The following is a 21,090-nucleotide window of genomic DNA, read 5'->3' as shown; positions in this document are numbered from 1 at the left end:
ACGAGGTAGCAATTAAAGAATAATGCTACCGTTTTATGCTTCTTCTGTGCCGCTTTATGCTTACGCATAGTTCTACGCCTCCCGCTATGGTGCGGTGCGGTTCATCGGCTGATGTCGGTGGATGGGGGTTGAATACGAGATCCAGCTTCGGCCTGTCGATCACCTCGTGTTGCTCAACGCACGAGGTCTCTACTGCAAGGGAAGTTGAGGTTGGAGCTCACGGTGAGCTATAGCACGGATCAGTATAGCTTGTGGGACTGAGCTTAGAATAGCTGGAGTTTCTATGTCATAAGCTAAGTCCACCGGTGTAGAACATCTATATAAACAGCCTCATCCTCTCCCTTCTCGTCCCATCTCATCATCACACACTCACACATCTCCTCTACCCAAAACACAAACCACTTCCACTACAAACACCTTTCAAAATGAAGTTCTCCGCCGCAGTCTTCACCCTCCTCGCCGCCACCGGCGTCACGGCCGCACCCGCCGCTGAGAGCGTCAACATGATGGCCGCAACCCCCCAGTGGACCATCCGCGACGCCAAGCGCTACTGCCGCTCCGACGACTCCATCTGCAACTGGAAGTTCGGTATCGACACCGGCAACGGCAAGCCCTACGAGTGCCGCTACGACGTCAAGGGCCCCGGCGCCAGCAAGAAGCGCAGTGCCGGCCCCAGCACCTGCGGCGACTTCACCATCACCTCTGGCTGGAGCGACCAGTTCGGCGCCAACAACGGCTTCACCACTCTCTCTGTTGTGTCCAAGTCGAAGCGTCAGATCATCTGGCCTGCTTATACCGATAAGCAGCTTGCTGGTGCCAAGATTGTTAAGCCTGATCAGTCTTATGCTCCTGCTTCTCTCCCCAAATAAGCGAGCGATACTGAATTGAGGTGGATAGAAGGGCTGGGGATTGATGTATAATAATTGCATGTACATATTTGAAGTACGGAAGGCTTGGGGGTTACAATACATAAGCACATCAACATCGTCTGTCAATCATTGGTCAATTATTCCCGAAGTGAAATGTGACATCGCTTCGTCGGCCGAGTGCCGTCGGGCTTTCGGCCGGACGGTTCGGCACCTTGTAACGCAATCATCATTGCACCACATGAGCATGCGCAATAGTAACAGCCAGTATAGCTTTGCAGTTTACGGGGTAATAATAATAATGAGTCGCTGAATCTCGGATAGTTACCCGTTCGCCGAAATCTTTGTCTCGTCAAGATTTACTCAATGAAAGTGCAGGCCGAGTACCCGACCAACGCTTCTCGTTGGCCGTGAGTGCTGTAGCATTGCCTACTGGGAAAACATGTGTCTACAATATCTCCGACCACTAAACGTCAATGACATCTTATCAATTGCCCTTGGTCAACTTTGTGGCGCGCCGCCTCGTTACACCAACCTCAGCTTAGCTGTCTAAAAAGCCCGGTTACCCTGCAGATGGCACATTTACAACTTTTTGCCCGACGTTGCTTGCAATTGGTATACGATTGTTTGATGACTAGAGGCTTCTTAGTTATATGTGTACATAGAATTGAACTCGCGACGATGATTTTATATCGTGTTCGGAAGTTCTGGCTACTTGTCTCATCCAAATGGAATCTACGTCTGCCAAATTATTCATGGTGCCGTACAGGATGAACGCGTAGGTGGTGCGCTGTCAGCGAAGAAATGGCAATTATCTATTGCGAACCAAGACTTGAGCTCTGTAGTGCTAAACTTGCACTACTCTCCTACCTATGCACCTTTGTTGACGTTGGTGAACGCCAGCGGTTCAGTGTGATCATTAGCCGCAACTCCAGAGAATTAATTGAAGGCGCCGGAAGATCCCCGCCCAAAATTTAGCTTCCTCACTGGAAAACCACAGAACTCAAATACGTCGCCTCATCTCCAAACACACAACCGCCCGGAAGATGTCAGTTTTGTGATACGTGAGAGTACCAGAAAGGCAAGGTCAATGGTGTCACACTTTGCATCTGCAGACCGTTCTGGCCGTTTCCACAATTGATGCACGTCCAACCGTCGGGAAGCAGATCATTAGCCCCAAGGCTCCTATTCTAGAAGCCTGCCCTGGATCACTGGAACTCACCACGATGATGGATGTGGCTGCTGCAGACAAGTTACCCAACCTCCAAAATGCTGCGATACGTCAATGCGGCCAGAGAAGCGCCGCGAAGTTAACGCCGCGGCGGGAATCACCTTCTCATTCTAATCACCGCAACAAAAGCACCCAATTGCAACAGGCGCCAACATCAAGGTCAATCAACACCAAGAGGCCTCACTCCGCACCGCCAAAAGACGCGTCGACACAATATATACTCACCAGAAAATGCAAATTAAGATCGTCCAAATAAAGTCAATTGAGGCGTTCGCCAAGCTGAAACAAGATGAAGTTAGGCTCACCACTCAGAAACGGTAGTAAAACCCAAGACCGGTGACACGCGTATGTCTTGGCTTGGCGCGTACCAATCGACTTCCCCCCTCGAGCTTCTCTACCAGAAAGTTACACAACGAGCCGTTGCTGGGATACATAGCCACACGGGTATTTTATGCGAGCGCGAGTGACAGTTTTGGCATGTGAGGTGGTGCTGTGATGAGCCGGGACGCTCGGGGAAAATGTCATGCTTTTTTTGCTGTTTACTCCGCCAAGTAATGACGGTCTGCCAAGAAGCCCCCTGATCAAACTGGGTATTAGCATCACGAGGCCTTAGCACCAGCCATGCACGAAACCAGTTTTTTTTTTTACAGTCAATGAGCGACATGTCTATGACTGTATCCTCAATCAACAGCTCACTCCTCATTCCAGCAACTCCCATGGTCAAATATGTCTCGCGTGAGAAAGACCTCAAACCTTGATTCCTTGCAGCCCATGTTTCAGTGGTCGTGGAGGAAGAATAAGGTAATATTTAAGCATACCAGGGGCTGGACCAATAAACCCAGTGGAGTGGTGGAGTTGGCGCATTAAAGTTTAGCGCCCTCCCTCTGTGAAAGGGGGCATATTTTAGAAGAGTACTTTGTCACTGTCATAGATTTGAGGGGAGGAGAGGGTATATTGTTATCGTGCAAGGGCTTGCGTGGCCCGTTCAATCTCGCTCTAGCACAGGAGATCTTGGCCTTCTTTGTTATTGCGATGGACCTCACTTTGTCTCATCCCCGGCTCGTGATGTTTGTCCAACGAGATCTCTTACGCTGCTCGTCTTGACTTCAATTCACCTCCATGCATTCAATCATGCACTGCAAATCAGGTCCATACCTTTTCAAAATGTCAATTACGTGGCTCCCTTCGCCAAGACTTGACCATTTGCCAATAGAGTCATGAATAAACACCCCATGTCACTGGCGTCTTGGCCTTCAACCTTCTTGTCTCGTCCATAGGTCAAAACCCGCCAAGAAAATTCACCTCGTCGCAGCGCCTGCACTGCCCCGATGCCCAGAGACTTGGCTCGTACCAATAAACTTGCCAGTGCCATTTTATTTCCCCCCTTGTTTTGTGTGTGCTTTGTACGTAGTAAAGAAAAGATCCCCGGCTTTCCGTCCCACCTTTGATCTACCCAGATCTCTCTTCTGTCTCTTTTGACGGGCTTCTTTCTTACTTTTTGCATTCGCTTTTTCTGCCGTAAACTTTGACATCGAAAACGCTCGTTTTTTCCCATTTGGACTTTTATTTCCCGATCCTGTCTGCTTTGGCGGGAGGGCTTAGTTCACACACTGAGGTCTGGTGCTTGTGTCGCTCGCTTACAAGCTACCCTGATTGACCACCATATCACGACGTCGCTTCATATCGACGCCCATTTCCTTATAGAGGGATTCATACCTAGGCTGGGCGACATGATGTTTTCTTCACCGACAGCCTTTGTGGCTCAGGCTGCGCTTCTGGGAGGTCTTCTCGTTCAATCGGTCGACGCACAGTATTACAAGATTGGAACAAAGGGTATGCGATGCCGACGACCGTAGTGGATGGAAGAGGAATACTAATCGACATATAGATGAGATTAAGCAATCAGCACGAACACTGGCGTATGATCTCATGTTGCAATATGACGGTAACCAGACTGGCATGATTCCCGGTATCTTGCCCGGTCCTCCAACAGAATACAAGGGCGACTACTACTGGTGGGAAGGTGGAGCGATGATGGGAACATATATCGGTGCGTCGGCATTGACAGCTCATCGAAATGGATTGAAGACTAACCGGGGGGCAGATTACTGGAAGCTCACCGGCGACGAGAGCTACAACCACGTAGTGATGGAGGGCATGCTTCACCAAACAGGCGACGGCCACGATTACATGCCCAGCAACCACAGCGCATCCCTCGGAAACGACGATCAAGGCTTCTGGGGCATGTCCGCCATGCTTGCAGCAGAGAACAAATTCCCCAATCCACCCGATGACCAACCCCAATGGCTCGCCCTCGCACAGGCCGTATGGACGACACAGGCTAAGCCCGAGCGACACGATGACGAGTGTAACGGTGGAATGCGATGGCAGATTCCCTTCACCAACTCTGGATACGATTACAAGAACAGTGCGTCAATCTCTGGCCCATAAGCAGTGGGGGGTTGTAGCTAACATTTTTGCAGCCATTGCCAACGGATGCTTCTTCAACATCGGCGCTCGTCTTGCGCGATACACAGGAAACGAAACATATGCGAAATACGCCGAAGAGACGTGGGAGTGGCTCTGGAACGTCAACTACATCGATCACGAGAGGTGGCTCGTCTACGATGGCGGACACGTCGGAAAGAACTGTACCGACATCAACAAGGCCACCTTTTCCTACAACGCCGCCATTCTCATCCAAGGCGCTGCCTTTATGTACAACTTTGTAAGTCCACTCACCTCCCCCAAAACACATCCACTTACAATCGCAGACCAACGGTTCCAATGTATGGGAGGACCGCATCGACAAGCTCCTCGACGCTACGCTCAAGAACTTCTTCCCCAAGGACATCATGTACGAAGTCCCCTGCGAGGGCCGCAAGGGCGCCTGCTCGACCGACATGTTGTCCTTCAAGGGCTACGTGCACCGCTGGCTCGCGGTGACAACACAAGTCGCGCCCTTCACCGCGGAAAGGATCCTCCCCGTGCTGCAGACATCCACAGAAGCGGCCGTGAAGCAATGCACGGGCGGAGACTCGGGTCGCAAATGCGGTTTCTACTGGAGCGGTGGTGAATTCGTGGACCCTGCTGTTGACGAGACTAGCGGTGCGGGCGAACAGATGAACGTGCTAGCTGCGGTGTCGAGTTTATTGATCGGCGACGCTGAACCGCCTGCGACGAATAAGACGGGTGGTATTTCGAAGGGTGATCCAAAGGCCGGTGAGGATTCGCATGATAATCCTGAGCCGGAACCTATCACGACTGCGGATCGGGCGGGAGCGGGTATCCTGACGTTCTTGGTCCTTGCGGGTGCTGTTGGAACGTTTGGATGGATGTGTTTTGATTGAGCGATTTGAAAGTTTGAGTATGGCGTTGGTTTTGAACATATACAAGAAACTCGACTGGCGAGCGAGGAATACGTTTTTGTTTGTAATTGTTGTTTTGTTCTTTGTTGGAGAATGGAGTTGCGTATCCCACCAGGATTGAGGGATTGTTAAGACCTTGATGGGAGATACCCAGCGAAAGGCAGCATTCTGATAGATTTGTTTAAATACAGATGCTTGATAAGTTACTCTCGTTTCGTCTCTCGTCTTGACCTTTGAACCTGTCTCAATTGAACGTCGCGCTTGGGAATCGTGCGTTCATGCTGGGCACGATTGAACCTAACAGCCAAGAACTTCAACGGTTAACAGCAGCTCGGCGTACCACAAGGCAGAGAGGAGAATTGGCAGCGAAGAATAGAATGAGCTGCGATGATGCTCTGGTGTTGCGCTGGAGCTTCCACCGAGGCTTGCGACTTGGTCTTGGACGCGGCTAATGGAAGAGCGCGAGTTGCCGGCAATTCTGAGACGCATTGTCGCCAGAGTGGGGGTTCAATGCCCATGCATCATACAATGCTAGTGACTTCTAAGGATTAACAGAAGCCGAGCACGTCAATCCGACGAAGCGGCCTACCTTGCCCCGATTGATTGACCATGAGGAACACGTGCAGGCTTATTTTGGATTGGCGAGAGTGGTTGACTTGTCGTAATTGTGGGGCTAACCCACGGCCTTTCAGCCTTGCTCAAACTTACGACATTCAACTTCCACTTAAACAACCACGCAGTGGATTTACTCTTCTTATAGCAATAAAACCGAAGTACTTGCTTTTAACGAGCTTGTTTAACATTTGCAAAGGTTGAGGTAGTATCAATAGAAGTACAAGCTCCTGCACCCGTCTCCGTCAAACGAGTGGCCTGCGGAACAAGGAGAATTGAGAAAGCGCCCGGCGAGTCCAACAGCAGCACCCGCCTACCATGCCTCTTCATCGTCAAGTGACGAAAGCGGACACTGGGTGGCCAATAACTCAAGCATAGCAAAATGACGGACCTTCTAGCTCAAAAGCAACGCCTACCATGCCCGCAACTCAAGAGCACGGCCCCACAAACTCCTAAGCAGACCGATGGATGTCGCACCAGATGTCTGGAAAGATTTCGAAAAGAAAGGGAATGAAGCTACGGAAAGGCGTGAGTGATGCGAAGCAGGGATAGTGGGTTGATAAAGCCTGGGAGATCAACGCCAAGTGGAAACTCAAAGGTAAAGATGTTAAGTTTTAGAGGAAGATATCCCGTCCGCGTGTTGGATTTATGAGAATGATTTCAAGAATCCTGTTATTGCAAAATGGTAAAACCACTTCTATAAAAAGAGTGTTTTGCAAAGATAGGGAAAAGAACCTGAGTTGAAGATTTGTGATGATGCGACGATGGGGTTTTGTATCAAGGTGTCGAAAACATGAGTGAGTGCAAAGAGGAAGAAGGAAGAGCAAGAGAGTTTAGATGAAAAATTGGAAGAATAAGATCTGAGAACCAGATGAACTACTATGGATGAAAGAGCCTGAATATTTGGAAGAATAAGATAAAAGCATGGCTGTTGATAATGCTTCTCATCTCTAACCTCCCAGATAAAAGCTAACAAGCGAAGGGCTTCTCTAACCCTCTGCTGAGGTTTCTGATAAAGAGGGCTCAAAATCTTAATGGATTAAAAGTGAGATATAAAGTCTATGTCGCTGGATAGAAGGATCAGGGTTTTCGAAAGCTGGGTCTATTCTCAGCGCTACGTGGAGGACTCTCGATACCTACCAGCAGAGAAGTCGATTCTAGACAGCAGCCAACCAAGCGATATCATTGAACTGGTGAGATGTATTATAAGTCGTCAATAGAACGGTAAGCCCCTCTATTTAGACTAGAATGCATTTATCAGGCTCAATCAACGTGGAATAGAGTGTTTGGGTAACTGTCACGACAACAGTCCGCAACCCCTCTCTTTGAATGATGATATAAATGTACCAGTTACTTCTGCCATAACATAGAACGAGGGTTCAACTTGTAGCAAATGTGTTGGATAATAGGCATTGGTTCTACTGCTGGAAATATGGGAACTTGGAAAGGTTCAAAGACAAATCGAACCCTCGTGGTTACAAAACATAGGTAATAGACAATTCAACGAGCACTTTTTAGCTATAGCGTCTTTACTAACGTCAGTTCCATAAGAACATTAGTCCTTAATGAAATTTTGGCAGAACCGTTCCGGCCTTGAACTGTATCGCTGTCCTGCTCGGCTTTCCCGTTGTCCCAGCCACTCCTTCAAAACCAAGCCAATCATCCATCTCCAGGCACCTCAACGAAGCCACGCGTGAGTTACCGCAGCATCATAGTATGGAAGTTTCCGAATGCCAAAGACACCAAAACCACGCGGTTCCCCTAGAACAGGTTGAGACTTTTTCTCTTCTTGTAATCGTTCGCCTTATGATCAATTTTCAACATGGCATCTACAGCAGACAACGTATACGAGTTCTACCGGCCCTCAAAAATATTGGCGCTTGTCGTTTGCGTCGTATTCGCAGTTCTCACTCTTGTTCATCTATGGAATATCTTTCGCTACCGAAAGTGGTTCTGCCTCACTCTTGTCCTCGGAGGACTCTGTATGTCCCCAACTTACCCAAAGACTATCGACCATCCTTCTAACACTTCCCTCATAGTTGAGACCGCGGGTCTTGCCGCAAGGATATACTCGACCGACCACCTACGAGACCAAGGATCGTACGGCACGCAAACACTCCTGATCCTCCTCGCGCCCATCTTCTTCTCCGCGGCAATCTACATGTTCCTCGGCCGAATCATCCGCGCTTCTGACCATCCAGACCTTTCCATCATACGAATATCATGGCTTTCCAAGTTCTTTGTGACAGGCGATGTCTTATGCTTCGTCGTTCAGGCTTGCGGCGCAGGAATGCTCGTCAACGCCAACAATACAGCTGATGAGAACAGTGGGGAAAATGTTGTTCTTGCTGGACTGGCTCTTCAGGTTGTCATATTGGTCATCTTCCTACTCTGTGCGGGAACATTTCATGCACGACTTGCGAGAAGAGGACTCATTGGGGCGATTAATCCGAACCTCTTGTTGGTTATAATGCTCAGTGAGCTATATGCCTGTACGATACTGATTCTATTCCGAAATGTGTTTCGACTGGTTGAGTTTGGGCTTGGGGACGATGGATATTTGCATGCGCATGAATGGCCGATTTACGTACTTGATATTCTCTTCATGGCTATCGTTATGGCGTTGTCATTGAATTGGTACGCCGCTGATCTGACGGCCGATCATAATCCTTATAGACAACAACCAATGTCTGGCACGGCTTAGATCAATTTGATAGAATTATGAGCGTTTTAAGACCAGTATGAGAGGAGTTGTAGGTTCTGCCAATTTGTGCTTCAGCTCTGATAGGAGGAATTACGCACGAGATAGAGTTTTAGAAATGCAATTAAGGCTTGGCTGACAATCGTCGAAGATGGGATATGCTACCGATGGCTTAGGTTGATAGACGAGCCAATAGATCTCGAGATATTCTGGTGTCCCTCTTGTCAGCAGCTACTGCATGTCCAAGGATATCCCGGTGATCGGGGATAGCAGGAAGAATTAGAGTTTGCCCGCGACAGCCCTAACCAAGCACGGAGAAATTCTCGCGTTTCGGTATAATATCCACTGCATCATAACCCCAAACTCTAATAACCGCGCACAATGCCCCCTTCACTCAAACATGACTCTCTTCAATGCTACATATCGCCTCACAGCTCCATTTCTCACCCGAAAACTCATCGCCAAGAGAATGATAGTCACATAAACTTGACAGCGGATGGCTTTAGCGCCGTCAAACCATCAACCACTTGCACAAACAGGTGGGGAGAAGATCAGCAGCACCAACTCTTGAGCTAGCCAGGGGTAAACACAGAAAATCAGACGGTTCCCCACGTTCTCCAGACGTTGGGATGCCAAGATATGGGGGCACTGACGTCGAAAAAACGACGACATTTCCAATTTGGCTGTAACGTTCTCCATGATGATTTAAAGTTACACTGGAGATAGAGTACCGAGAGCCAAGCGGCTCGGCGATAACACTTTAGCATCGGAGAAAAGTGGTGAAATCGGAAATTGATCGTATTGTATGCTTATGCTTGCGTTTATATCGCCTTCTAATATCAATACATGTAAATAATCGCTCACTTTGCCTCCCATACGTTACTCTACTGACTTGATCAAATGATTCCTCTACTCCAAACAGACAACCACCATGGTGTACAACTTAATCTAGTCATCGTGGTGCTCAATCTCATCGGCCACTAAGCTCAAGATATTCTCCTCCCCTGGCACATTTTGAGGGAAGCGAGCGTTGTAGCCGATGACAGATCGGGCCTTCAAATAAGTTCGCGTAGGAATAGAAACCTTCTGAGTGGAGACGAGCCACTTGACATCCTCACTACAGGGCGGTGTAGTAAGCGAACCCGAGTATCTAAGACGACAAAAACCGTCAGCGGGCATTACTTTTTCTTGGCATGCTTAGTAGACTTACGATTGGAAATCGCCCTTGTTGAGAAGAGATACAATCTCGGACATTTTGAGCGACTTGATGTGAGTGGTTTGTCCTAGGGTCGCAATCTTATCCACCGAGTTGAGAACGGTAGTAACGACAGTGGATTTCGTAGCAGGGGTGTCTGTCTTGCCCTTGCGCGTCTCCCTGAATTTATACGAATCGGCCGCTCCATCGTCGAGATCGATGAAAACACCGATGACAGCGAGTTTGTTGTCCGCACTTGCGTGAACCATGTGCATCTCCATGGCCAGACTGGTACCGTTGTCAATGTGCTCGCTGGGAAGATGGAAGTGGAATTGCTTGAGATGATATGTCGTGTTTTCGATGGTGATTTTACCGCCGAGTCCTTCGGTGACTACTTCGACGGTACTTCCCAAGTTCTCAAACTCAGCGCCCTTGGTAAAGTTTGGGATCTCAATGTTTAGGTCTGAGGCGGGGATGATGTTGAATGAACCGTCGGCGAGGTTGATGGGGGATTGGTGGTGACCAGTTGCGCATAGTTCGTTGGCCTTGGGGTCTAAGTTGTACCAGTTTGCTGGGCCCTGTTGTATAAAGTCAGTAACCTGTATGGAGCTCTCTGAAGCCCTCGATGGATAAGAGAGACAGCAGATGAAGCCTTAGGTGATTGAGTGGCGTACATTGGCAGCAGAGTATCCAAATTTGGGAGCTTGAATAACATCGGCTCTCCGGTGAAGATGCGTCCCATACGCACACGACGCATGAACCTGCGGCGCACACGCAGCCAGAACAGCTAACAAAGATACCCAAGAAGTCATATTTGAAGAAATTGTCTACGTCAAAAGTTGGGGAAACCGTTGACACTCAAGAAATAAGGTAAAACACAAGCTTGTACAGATCTCAAACGCTTGAAACCGAGAAACACTCTCCATTTAAGTATTCCTTCATCCTCATCCCTACAATCCCCGACAGGTAATATGAACCCAGGGTCATAATCCAGGGGTCTACAGGCTGGGGCTTACATCAACGGCAACGGTAGCTAGCTGACTGCCGCCAAAGTCACGCCACAATGCTCGTACCGGCCAGACCGGGGGCGGTGGATCTAAAACGGGTGTGGTTATTGCCTCGACGCAGTAATGTTGCTGAAGAAAATGAAATAAGCGTCGCTGGGTATGCCCAGTTCAGTTATGTCCGAGTGTCCCATTGAAAACCGGGGGACGTTTTTGGTCTTGCGCATTTGGGTTAGAGTAGACCCTGAACTCAACATTAGTCTGCATGAATCAATTATGCTTTTGGCCAAACAATGCGTCTAAACTGCTGTCGCACACGTGAACTCGTGAAGCCTCATAGCGTTGCACTCGTAAATCCAGTTATTTATCGGTCTTCACCTCGAGTATCCTCTTAAAGCGCAACTCTGGATAATAAAATGACGTGTGCCAGGTTGTTATTTACGCCCGCAAAGCCCCGCGGAGCATCGCATTAAACTGGACACTCTCCATGGAGATGAACAGCGGAAAACATCACTGGCTGGAACAAAACCTCCAGGACCTCTAGAAAAACCGTTGCCAAGCGCCAGGGGTAAGCCGTTCAAGGGTCTGGGGGGCTCAGGCGGGGCAGAGGTTCTGGACTCCTTGGCAGTGCATTGGCTGTAATCTGACACACGGCCTCGACCTGTGGCTTGAGAATGACTCGAGGGCGTGGAGATGGTAATTTCATTTCTTAAATCTCTCAATTATGGAGTTCTCGGAAAGGATTATGAATAAGCTTAAGTTTTGAACGATGCTACGTTTCTCCGTACAGTTGTAACTTGATCGAGTCAGGTGACTTGGCGATAGTGGATTCACGATAACAGAATCCAATGGAATCATGTTCTGCATGACGACGACAAATCCGCTCAACCTCACTTACATCCATCCCAAACTCTTATCACAAGTGCCAAGACTTCAATATTAAGCTCTTTCCTAGTCTCCTTCCTATCCTGCACAACCCAGCCTAGCCTCAACCTACCGACAATTCGGCTTCCATCCCACTTTACCCCTCATCAAGCATTACCAACCCAGTCACGATACCACAGCAGTTGATACGACATACGCAAGCTTCTCACCTGTCATTTCCCTTCGATTTCATCTCGCGATCCTTCGAAACTCAATCTTGCACTGTTAGACATGGCTCCCTTGTACCAAAAGACCCTCGTGCTCGGTGCTTCTTCCGGTATTGGAGAGGCCCTTGCCGCCAAGCTCATAGCCACAGGGACAAAAGTCATTGTCGTCGGTAGACGGAGCGATAAGCTTCAGGAGTTTGTGAAGAAATATGGAGATGATAATGCAAGGGCTGTGGTGTTTGACGTCACGGACCTGAATGGAATAAAAAGCTTTGCCGAATCTATCACCCAGTCCGATCCAGATTTGGACTCTATCGTGTTTAGTTCAGGCATCCAAAGAGGATTTGACTTTACCAGCCCCGAAACTCTGGATCTATCTGTTCTTGGCGACGAACTTACCACCAATTACACATCTGCCGCCCATCTCACCGCAGCATTCCTCCCTCATCTCAAGGAACAGCCCCAAGGCCATCTAATCTACATCAGCGCGACGCTTGGCCTAATTCCTTCAATGATCCGAACACCAAACTACAATGCTTCCAAGTCGGCCCTTCACACTTTCATCCTAAACGTTCGAGAACAACTCAAAGCTAGTGGAGCTTCTCACGTCCGCATGATCGAAGTTTTTCCGCCGGCTGTTCAGACGGAGTTGCATGATGAGAAACATCAGCCTGATCTGGTGAACGGTGGAGAGATTGGAATGCCGCTTGGTGAGTTTACGGAGAGGATGTTTGATGGGCTTGTTAAGGGTGATGAGCAGTTTGCTGTTGGGCCGGGGGAGAGTCTGTTTAAGGAGGATGGGTTTGAGACGCAAAGAATGAAGCTTTATGAGGCGGGGCGGGAGTTTATTAACAAGTCTTTGGCCAAATACCTGAAGAAGTAGAGGCAATAGTATTTCAGAACTTAAGAAACTAGATTTGAACTTATGGTTTCTGATAAAGTCTAGCATGTAAGAGACTGGAATTCCTATGCCGGAGGAACATTTGTAAGAACCCCTACTTTTATGCATAATTGCTTGCATAATTACTCGTAAACCTAATTCTTCTCGGTTATAATCTCTGCTAGGCTATGCTATTATTGTGAGCATACGAGATCTCCCAATTAAAATCTGGGGCATTAACAAAATTGGACTGACCCAATACCTTTCCTCAAATTCGACTCACTTCACAGCTCATGCGCACTCCCCTCCATCTAGTTGCATGCATCAATCTACATGAAACTATCAAAATTTCGGATGAAGCCGGACATCTATGAAACAAACCTACATACTCTCCAAATCGCGCATCCTCAGGTGGCCCATTCTCGTATGATATCAAGCCACAGCAGCATAGCCTCACATCCCTGTCCTGGCTTACCTCTCAAATTCCTGACTGTCATGCCGATATTTTGGGAAGGTTATGTAAGAAGCTAAAGAAGGAAGGTAAGCATGCGGATGGCGTGGCGAGTATTACTTCAGCTATAAGCAACATGCTGGATTTGGAAATGCGCAGCGCTTGGTGTCAGAGCTGAGATAGCATGTGATATAAACCACCTGTACGCTCATCCGCGACCGAAAGTCACATTCTGATTGTGTTTCAAACACCTTTAGGAAGACCAGCTTTGGTGATTTGCATGGGGCCCAACTGGAATGATCCTGAATCGTATTCTCATCAACTATCTTAGCTACATAACCCTTATTCTCATGGCCTGTAGTAGATCACCGCGATGCCTATGTACATAAAACAGCCTTACATCACCACAGCGACGTGATCATCCATATACTTCCCGATATCTCCCAAGAAAAGAGAAGCGAGGACAGAAACCGCACCAAACGCAATGCTCACATAATACACCCACTTGTATGCCTCGGCATAGGCAATCTGGCCAGCCTGGATCACAATCTTATACAGCGCTTCATTTCCCGCGATACCTGGTACCTCGGCAATCTCGTCCAGCAAAGAAATACTAGTCAACCCAATGACCTCCCCGATGACTTCAGTTGAGGTGATGTTGCCATACTTCACCATCGCGCCACCAATGTAGTGTATAGCAGCAGGTGTGAACTTGGCCACAAGGACATTGTAGTAAATGGTGTAACCGATGCTACCGCCAATGACGCGGATGCTCAGAGTAAGCGCTGCGATAGTCGCGATGAGATCGTCGGGGCAAATGATTGTCGTGATGATACTTGCTGGGACGACGATTCCTCCGATGCCCAGGCCAGCCAGGACGAGAATTCCCCATAGGGTGGACATGTTGTCGGGCCTTGCAACAGACATGGCGCCACATCCAGCCGTCATCAGGATACTCGAGATAACCATGAGTGATCTGTTTGCACCTCTAAACACAGACAGGAGCCAGAGAACAATGCATGCACCAGCCATGATACTGAAGCCAACAGGAATACCTCGGATTCCGACTTGCACGGGGTCATGACCATACACGTTGAAAGCCTGCGTAGGCCAAAACATGAGGATGGAAAAGAAGTTTGCGCCAGAGATGAAGGTGATGATGAGCGTCAGGGTAAGAATCCGAGGCGCTTGGTTGATGCGGCGGGGAAACATGGGATACGGCGCAAAGAAGCCCTCCCAGATGACAAAGAGGACCACCAGAGCCGCACCAAGAATCAAAGGAACAAGGACATGGGCCGACTTCCAAGAATACATGTATCCACCCCACTGCAATCCAGCCATGAACAAGATCATACCAGAAATGCTAAGAAAACCGCCGACGAAATCAATGCGCTTCAAAATTTCTCCTCGCGTCAGGCCCTCTGAGTTGACACGAGGCGGTGGGAAGTAGAACAAAGCTGTCAAGACAAGACCGACAAAAGCCCAGAGAGCACAGAAGAGGCCGATGTATCTCCATGTCGAGTGTGCAGCGATGAGCTGTGCCCAGAGCACAGAGGGACAAAAGGGCACGATTGTGAAGATCAGGATGGAGACGTACTTGCCACGCTGGGCAGTCGGTGCCATCTCAGAAGTTGCTGCTAGGGCGGTGAGTTCGTTGATACCGGCTCCGACTCCCGCCAAGACCATTCCACCTGGATCACTAGTTAGCCTTGATCTGTCAAATGTGAAGGGGTGGAGGGCGTACCGATAAAGACATTCATTGTGTGAGCGGTAGAACAGACGATCATTCCGAGGACGATAAACGACGCGCCGGAGAGCGCAACGTATCGACGGCCGAACATATCCGATAGAGATCCCACAAACGGACAGACCGCTGCTAGCGAGAGAAGGTTGGCTAGAACAAACCAGGTCCAACGGTCATGTCCCCCGATATCAGCATAGATGTACGGCGGAACACCTCCGAATAGATAAACAGGGATCTGGGAGCCCGTCCAGAGAAAGGCTTGTGAAACGAGGGCCATGAAACGTCTTTTTGTCATCTAAAAATGAGTGTTAGTGTGCTCGAATATCTGGGCTCGTCTTCTGTATACCTTCGTAGACTGGCCCTCACCGGACTCATCCGCATGAGCCTGGAAGGCGTCCTTCTCCTGGCCATAAGTGACGGCAGCATGCTCAGTCTCTACATGGGTAGGCTTCTCGCTTTCGGAGTTCTGCCCACTGCCTTCGTGGGCGTCCAATTGCTTCGGACCCATGGCAATGTCTTCGATGGGATAGTGCAATAGGATATCTGGTTGCGAGGAATGTTGATTTGTTCAGTGAGTATGAGTTGGTGAGGGAAAGGAGTTATTTAAATTAATTATTATTATGTTACAGTGATCGACTGTTTATCATACTTATAAGGCCACTGCTCCGATCGATAACTTCAAGGTGCCGAGGCACCCTTTCATAAAACGAGGGGTCAGGATACGCTATTGAGAGTCTAGACTTGATTTGAATGGCAGGAATTGATAAGTAGCCACGGAGAGAGATAAAATGGGATAGTTTCCAGAGTTTCTGTGATAGCAAATGACCCTTACAAGTCATTTGCGATCGGCTCTTCGGCACCTTTAACACGAATCAAGTCTAGCATCGGGAGATGGAACCCACCTTGCAGGACAGCCACGTAGTTCGATCTGCCAATCGCAACTTGTGTCTTTTTTAACATGATGCTTAATATTGGGCAGAGATGAACAATACACTCGACTCCAATGTCTGGTGCTTCAGCATGGTAGAACGAGTCTCAGAACGGAATATCGTGGTACATTCACCCCTTCCTCTTGATCTGTCTGGCCTTCCAGATAAACTGAAGAGCAGAAAGAGTCTCAAGATTCCAGCAGAAGTAGCGGGTTGCGGCCACGGAGTATATCCCCGTTTCTGTCTTGGCGCGTTAATGCGACCTCGGCCCCGCGGACCTAACCTGCTAACCCACGGGGTCGAGCGCGGGGAACCTTGCTTAGTTCAAATGCCCCAAAAGCTTGCCTCAATTCTAAGCAGGGTTCCCCGTCAATTAGTTCGCGGGGCCTATGGAAGCTGGAAGTCTGTAGAGAATAGCTTGCTATTGATGGGTTGCCAAGTCGTCTAGATCTATCTTGCCGAGAGATTGTCATGCGCACAGACTCAAGCTTGCCTCGTCTAGTCGTGGTACTCGAATCGTGTAGTTAGGAATGGTTGATATGCAGCATTTTGGCAGGTCTTGGACAGAGCCCTCGACAGCTTTAACAAGTCTTTACACCAACTCAGATCATTACCTTGCATAACAAGTTCACAAGGATTTCACTACATCTTTGATTCCCCTTCGCTACTCCTATCCATATAAACGGTTATCATACGGACACTGACACTATTAAAGACCAGATGAATTACTCTATATTATCTCGCAATTAGCATAGAGGCTGAAAGCTTTAAGACACCTTGTCATCATTATATACGATCGGTAGTTCGCTCGTGTGCTCGTTCTTATTTAGACTATACTTAAGCACTGTTTAAAACTAAGAATCTTAACAACAAGCGCAGGCAGCCTAGAGCTCTGCGGGGCTTGAGACTTGACTCGGAAGATGTCCGTGGGGCTTATTGACGATTTTAACCAGCAAGTTTCGTCAGTAATGTATGCTCTCAAAGAAGGAAAGTCACTAGTTGTACTCGGGAACAATATTCTCAACCGGACATGCCTCCAATGCACTTCCATATCTGCTCTTCACATCTCGCCACTCCGGCCCTCCGCGCTCCTGACTGATGACACGATATCTCCTCTCCCCTCCTACCACTCTGCATATCAAGGCGTTGTTAGCCGAATACCTATTCCCATGAGAGAGGTCACCCGAGACAATATATTCTAGGGACTTAATCCCATTTGAACCAAAGGCCCAGTTCGCAAACTCTCGGAAGCTTTGTTGCAAAGGTGGTGTTTTCCACTCTCTTCTCTCTCTCACAGCGGTTGCGAACTCTTCGAGGCTAAGACGAACATGTTCTTCGGCATCGCCGTTGAGTGAGCTGCCTGCCTTTGTTTTGTCGTCGATGGGCACGCCTTCATTCTCTCCTTCAGTGATCTTGAGTTCTAGGGCGTGATTGAAGACCCAGGATGCACTGGGACCTGAACTCATTCCTGTGTGTCGAATGTGAAGCACTTTCAGTGACCGCTTGGACACGAAGGGAAGCAGAATGTCTTTCTACAGTTATTGCTTAGCATTCACATCCTAATAGTAATTATGGTCACTTACAAGGTACTTCGGTGCACATGTCAACCCAATGAAATCTAGGTTGAGTCTCGAAAGCGGATTCTGTGAAGGGTCTTTCCGGATACAGTTTCGGTCCTCAGACGATATCCCTAAATCCGATGAATCTCTACCCAAGCGTGAGTTCAACAGCTCTTCATCCTGGTCCGTGATCCTCTGATGATACACAAATCTTTTCAGACTTGCCGCATGGCCCGCGACATGTTCCCAGAACTGAAGAGATGACGTCGGACCGCATATACTAACGGTAAGTTCTTCGAGTCCCTTGAAGGAATCGATAAATTCAGTGATGGTGGCGGCTTTGCTCTTTGCGGTTTCGTGCGGCGTATCCAGGCAGAAGTCCAGTATTTCGAGAGTATTGAGTTGAAGTGGCGTTTGTGATTCCATGATGCTAGATAGGAAGGGCATCCAGTACGCGCACATCCTCAACGACAGATGCCTGAGAGCATTAAGGTTAATGGAAGAAGCTGTGACCTGTATACCAGTGTTCTCATCTCTCAAAGGGACCCGGGTGAATTTTAGACTCCGCAAGTTCGGAAAGCATGTCCGCTCAGCTGCTTCCGAAGCAGCCTCCTGCAGACCAAACATCTGCCGAGAAAGCATAGTACTTGCTGGTATCTTATCCCATACTTCAGGGTTATCTTCGTGATGAATCACCGTGGACTCGCGACTCTCTCGATCTTGAGACCAGCCCTGCAGCTCCAATTCCAGTTCCTCCAACTGCCTCGCATTGGCCTTAACAAGGTTAGCAATGTTGTCAAAATGACAACCCATAGGTGCTTTCCAGATGAGTCGTCGAAGGTTATGAAATGCCGAGAGGTCTATGTCAGCTGTTCGGCTCCAGCGGTTGAATCGGCTACAGAAAGGGTCCGTGACGAGGCTAAGACTCTGGATGGAGGAATGCTTGAGACTCAGAATCTCGAGAATCTCAGAGGGTATGCACGATGTATAGTTCCAACTAGGATCTGTTAGAAAATGCCCTCTGATGCGTATGCCTCATACCTGAAAGATTCGAGTTGCCCGTCCTTGAAACGGTTAAGCAATATCACAGCCCTCTGCGCAAGACACTCAAACTTCACGCGAAGAAGCTTTCCACCCTCAAGCCCAAAGCTATCGCCCCTAGCCTCCCAAGTATACTGATGAAGGGGGACTTTCTCGGCCCAGTTGCCCATGTAACCAAGCCAGTCACTCGCATGGATACATCGTTTCGGGTCTGCGTCGACACCAGGATCAAAGCGGAGCTCTCTCGTATACTGAAGACAAGGCTGCGATGGTCCATAAGGGCTTATGCAATGTCGCTCGCTCTCGGGATATGGCTGAATAGTCATGGAGCGCCAGAGTTGGCGAAAAGCTACTTTATGTAGCCATTTTGCCGTCAGCGAGAGCCGCTGGAGGTCGATACCGTTCAGCTATCGCTGTCAGCCAGTATTGATATGTATCAGTGAACTATATACCTTGTCGCAAATATTTTCAAGGATTTCTGGTGGAAGAGATGCTAGCATTTTGGCGGTGGTATCTACAAATTGATGCTAGGTTTGAGAACCGTCATCGATGACGGGAGAGAATAAATGACCCAATATCTCACGAGACGACTGACCACCAACTTCACCCTCACGCATCCTCCCCATATCAAAAGATGACGTGCGTCAGCACATTCTCATCTCAGCACTTGAAACCCCTCAGATTCAATCATTTTGACTGGACATCGTCACCAGAGACTATCACGCAGCAAAGCTCATATTTGCCTAATATCCAAATATGGGCCAAGTGGCACGAATGGCGCAAGAAAGAAAAAAAAAGGCTTGGATTGCATAAATTACGGGACAGGTAATATTGGTCTGGATGAATAGGCATAAGTGCTGGGGCGAGTGTGGAAAAATGCAAAAATAGAATTTGCGCTCCCCGAAACCTGGATCGAACAAGTGACCTTTCGGTGTCAGATTAACAATTACAGCCGAACGCTCTTCCAGCTGAGCTATTCGGGGAGATCTCCGAAGCGGAGGAATAGCTATTGGTGACAGCAGAGCCATAGACTGCAGTATATATAGGTGTGTCTCGCTTACTGCCTCTGTTGCTGTCCTTTCGTTTTCTCAACCCCAGTAATCATCCTCACAGGCATAATTGACTTCACGAGGCAGATTATCGGAAAACTCAGGTCTTAGTCTCTTATCTTAATTAATATGATAAATCATTTCTTATTCCCTTTGAAGTCTTCTCTACAACTAATTACTTCCGAAGCGCGGGTATCAAGACATTAATGTCTCATTCAACAACCTACCCTGGGTATCATGATGAATTATTTTCTGTCGCTCCAGTGACTTTTGATCGCCTCCAAATGCTCTTTGATCGAAGCACTGTCTTCGCTCTCCCCACCGACATCCATCTTCGACCTTATCCTCCCAACAAGTAAGTCGCGTGCAATCTTTGGTGACGCAAGCGACAACTCCTCGTCCAGCTTTGCCTGGCTGATGACTTTGCCATTGCAAAGTTCCTTGACAAGACTGTCAACCAGATGCTGACAATTATTCGATAGTAATTTATACCGAGGATTCAATCCGATATGATGCTGTCCTACTCCAAAATCAGTAAACGCTCCCTCCTTCTCTTTGCAAATAAACCCACCTATCGCTTGAATCTCCTCATGCGTCTTGGTCGTCTCGCCAATATAATAACACGAACTCCACGTCTCAACAAACTCCTCCGTAATAACAGCAACTCTGAAGTAATTCTTCCCCAACATCGTCAACTCCAGCCGATCGCTCATTAAATCATAGCAATAGCACTTCCCCAGGCCTCTATCAATAACGCAGACTGCCCAATGACTCACGCTATTCAGACTCATGCCGACATGTCTCGCTAATAGTTTATAGCTCGACTGTGAGACTTCAAGTACGCCAAAGGAGATGGGCGTTGTGACGAGGAATACTGCTCTTTGAGTTTCGCGCGGGTTGCAGTGGAGAGGTGCCATTTCGAGCGCTGAATCGCCTGTGACTTTAGTCGTGACGAGAGACAGAAATTCATTTCGCTGACGGATTTCTTCAGCGTGTTTCGCAAGCCATGCCTCTTCCGCCTGTCGTCGCTTTCTCTCATCCCTTTTAACAATCAGTAACTTATCCCACCAGTGGAGCTTTTCGGAAATCACCATTTTTTAGAGAGGTTCTGATAAACAGCCTCACCAGCTGAGGCGAGCTTGTTCAGGGCCTCCAGTCCCATTTTTTGCTATAACACTACCATATCGCGGTGCTTTGTTTGTTAATTCGCGAACGAAAGCCGGAAATTATTGAGGATTGAAATGTTGGCCTGCGTGTTGTTTTTAGTAGAAAATTTGGGGCGGTAAATTTCACAGCCACGCGGATATGCCGGTGAACTACAGTGGTATCCACGCTTGGCATCATGCGCCTCTTTTGCGCTGCGGCTGAT

General features: G+C 48.4%; 8 protein-coding genes and 1 non-coding gene across 11 annotated transcripts; 4 read left to right on the top strand and 5 right to left on the bottom strand.

Annotated features, from left to right (window-relative positions):
• Positions 1-43: 43 nt before the first annotated feature.
• Positions 44-3,302, top strand: FOIG_11343 (uncharacterized protein). The gene has a single exon (XM_031211900.1). The coding sequence runs from the start codon at positions 426-428 to the stop codon at positions 867-869; it is 444 nt and encodes a 147-aa protein (XP_031058474.1). The 5' UTR covers positions 44-425; the 3' UTR covers positions 870-3,302.
• A 198-nt stretch (positions 3,303-3,500) lies between these two features.
• Positions 3,501-6,034, top strand: FOIG_11342 (uncharacterized protein). The gene is made up of 5 exons (XM_031211899.1): positions 3,501-3,930; positions 3,986-4,147; positions 4,202-4,525; positions 4,581-4,825; positions 4,872-6,034. The coding sequence occupies exons 1-5, from the start codon at positions 3,828-3,830 to the stop codon at positions 5,445-5,447; spliced, it is 1,410 nt and encodes a 469-aa protein (XP_031058473.1). The 5' UTR covers positions 3,501-3,827; the 3' UTR covers positions 5,448-6,034.
• A 1,865-nt stretch (positions 6,035-7,899) lies between these two features.
• On the top strand, positions 7,900-8,781 carry FOIG_11341 (uncharacterized protein; the record flags this gene model as incomplete). Its single annotated transcript, XM_031211898.1, has 2 exons — positions 7,900-8,059; positions 8,117-8,781. 2 exons carry the CDS (start codon positions 7,900-7,902, stop codon positions 8,779-8,781), a joined length of 825 nt encoding a protein of 274 aa, XP_031058472.1.
• A 776-nt stretch (positions 8,782-9,557) lies between these two features.
• On the bottom strand, positions 9,558-10,901 carry FOIG_11340 (carbonic anhydrase). The gene is made up of 3 exons (XM_031211897.1): positions 10,648-10,901; positions 9,989-10,551; positions 9,558-9,928 (listed from the first exon to the last, which is right to left on the bottom strand). The coding sequence occupies exons 1-3, from the start codon at positions 10,783-10,785 to the stop codon at positions 9,727-9,729; spliced, it is 903 nt and encodes a 300-aa protein (XP_031058471.1). The 5' UTR covers positions 10,786-10,901; the 3' UTR covers positions 9,558-9,726.
• Positions 10,902-11,660: 759 nt separating this feature from the next.
• Positions 11,661-13,116, top strand: FOIG_11339 (uncharacterized protein). Its single transcript, XM_031211896.1, has one exon. It carries the CDS (start codon positions 12,133-12,135, stop codon positions 12,949-12,951), a length of 819 nt encoding a protein of 272 aa, XP_031058470.1. The 5' UTR covers positions 11,661-12,132; the 3' UTR covers positions 12,952-13,116.
• A 533-nt stretch (positions 13,117-13,649) lies between these two features.
• On the bottom strand, positions 13,650-15,735 carry FOIG_11338 (uncharacterized protein). The gene is made up of 3 exons (XM_031211895.1): positions 15,490-15,735; positions 15,144-15,438; positions 13,650-15,090 (listed from the first exon to the last, which is right to left on the bottom strand). Exons 1-3 carry the CDS (start codon positions 15,649-15,651, stop codon positions 13,796-13,798), a joined length of 1,752 nt encoding a protein of 583 aa, XP_031058469.1. The 5' UTR covers positions 15,652-15,735; the 3' UTR covers positions 13,650-13,795.
• A 1,332-nt stretch (positions 15,736-17,067) lies between these two features.
• Positions 17,068-18,998, bottom strand: FOIG_11337 (uncharacterized protein; the record flags this gene model as incomplete). The annotated part of the gene is made up of 3 exons (XM_031211894.1): positions 17,068-17,604; positions 17,656-18,628; positions 18,673-18,998. The coding sequence occupies 3 exons, from the start codon at positions 18,996-18,998 to the stop codon at positions 17,068-17,070; spliced, it is 1,836 nt and encodes a 611-aa protein (XP_031058468.1).
• A 571-nt stretch (positions 18,999-19,569) lies between these two features.
• On the bottom strand, positions 19,570-19,655 carry FOIG_11336. The gene has a single exon. It is a non-coding gene; the product is annotated as a tRNA-Tyr (tRNA).
• A 140-nt stretch (positions 19,656-19,795) lies between these two features.
• On the bottom strand, positions 19,796-20,993 carry FOIG_11335 (uncharacterized protein). 3 transcript variants are annotated; one of them, XM_031211892.1, is made up of 3 exons: positions 20,813-20,993; positions 20,293-20,762; positions 19,796-20,241 (listed from the first exon to the last, which is right to left on the bottom strand). In XM_031211892.1, the coding sequence occupies exons 1-3, from the start codon at positions 20,881-20,883 to the stop codon at positions 19,967-19,969; spliced, it is 816 nt and encodes a 271-aa protein (XP_031058466.1). In that variant the 5' UTR covers positions 20,884-20,993; the 3' UTR covers positions 19,796-19,966. The 3 variants fall into 3 exon arrangements, with proteins under 3 accessions (XP_031058466.1, XP_031058467.1, XP_031058465.1); XM_031211893.1 differs by having other exon boundaries at positions 20,293-20,993; XM_031211891.1 differs by having other exon boundaries at positions 19,805-20,762; positions 20,813-20,975.
• Between the last annotated feature and the right edge of the window lie 97 nt (positions 20,994-21,090).

This window comes from Fusarium odoratissimum (assembly GCF_000260195.1).
Source record: "Fusarium odoratissimum NRRL 54006 unplaced genomic scaffold supercont1.21, whole genome shotgun sequence".
NCBI lineage: Eukaryota > Fungi > Ascomycota > Sordariomycetes > Hypocreales > Nectriaceae > Fusarium > Fusarium odoratissimum.
The sequence above is the reverse complement of the archived record's forward strand: the minus strand, read 5'-3'. Positions and strand labels throughout refer to the sequence as shown.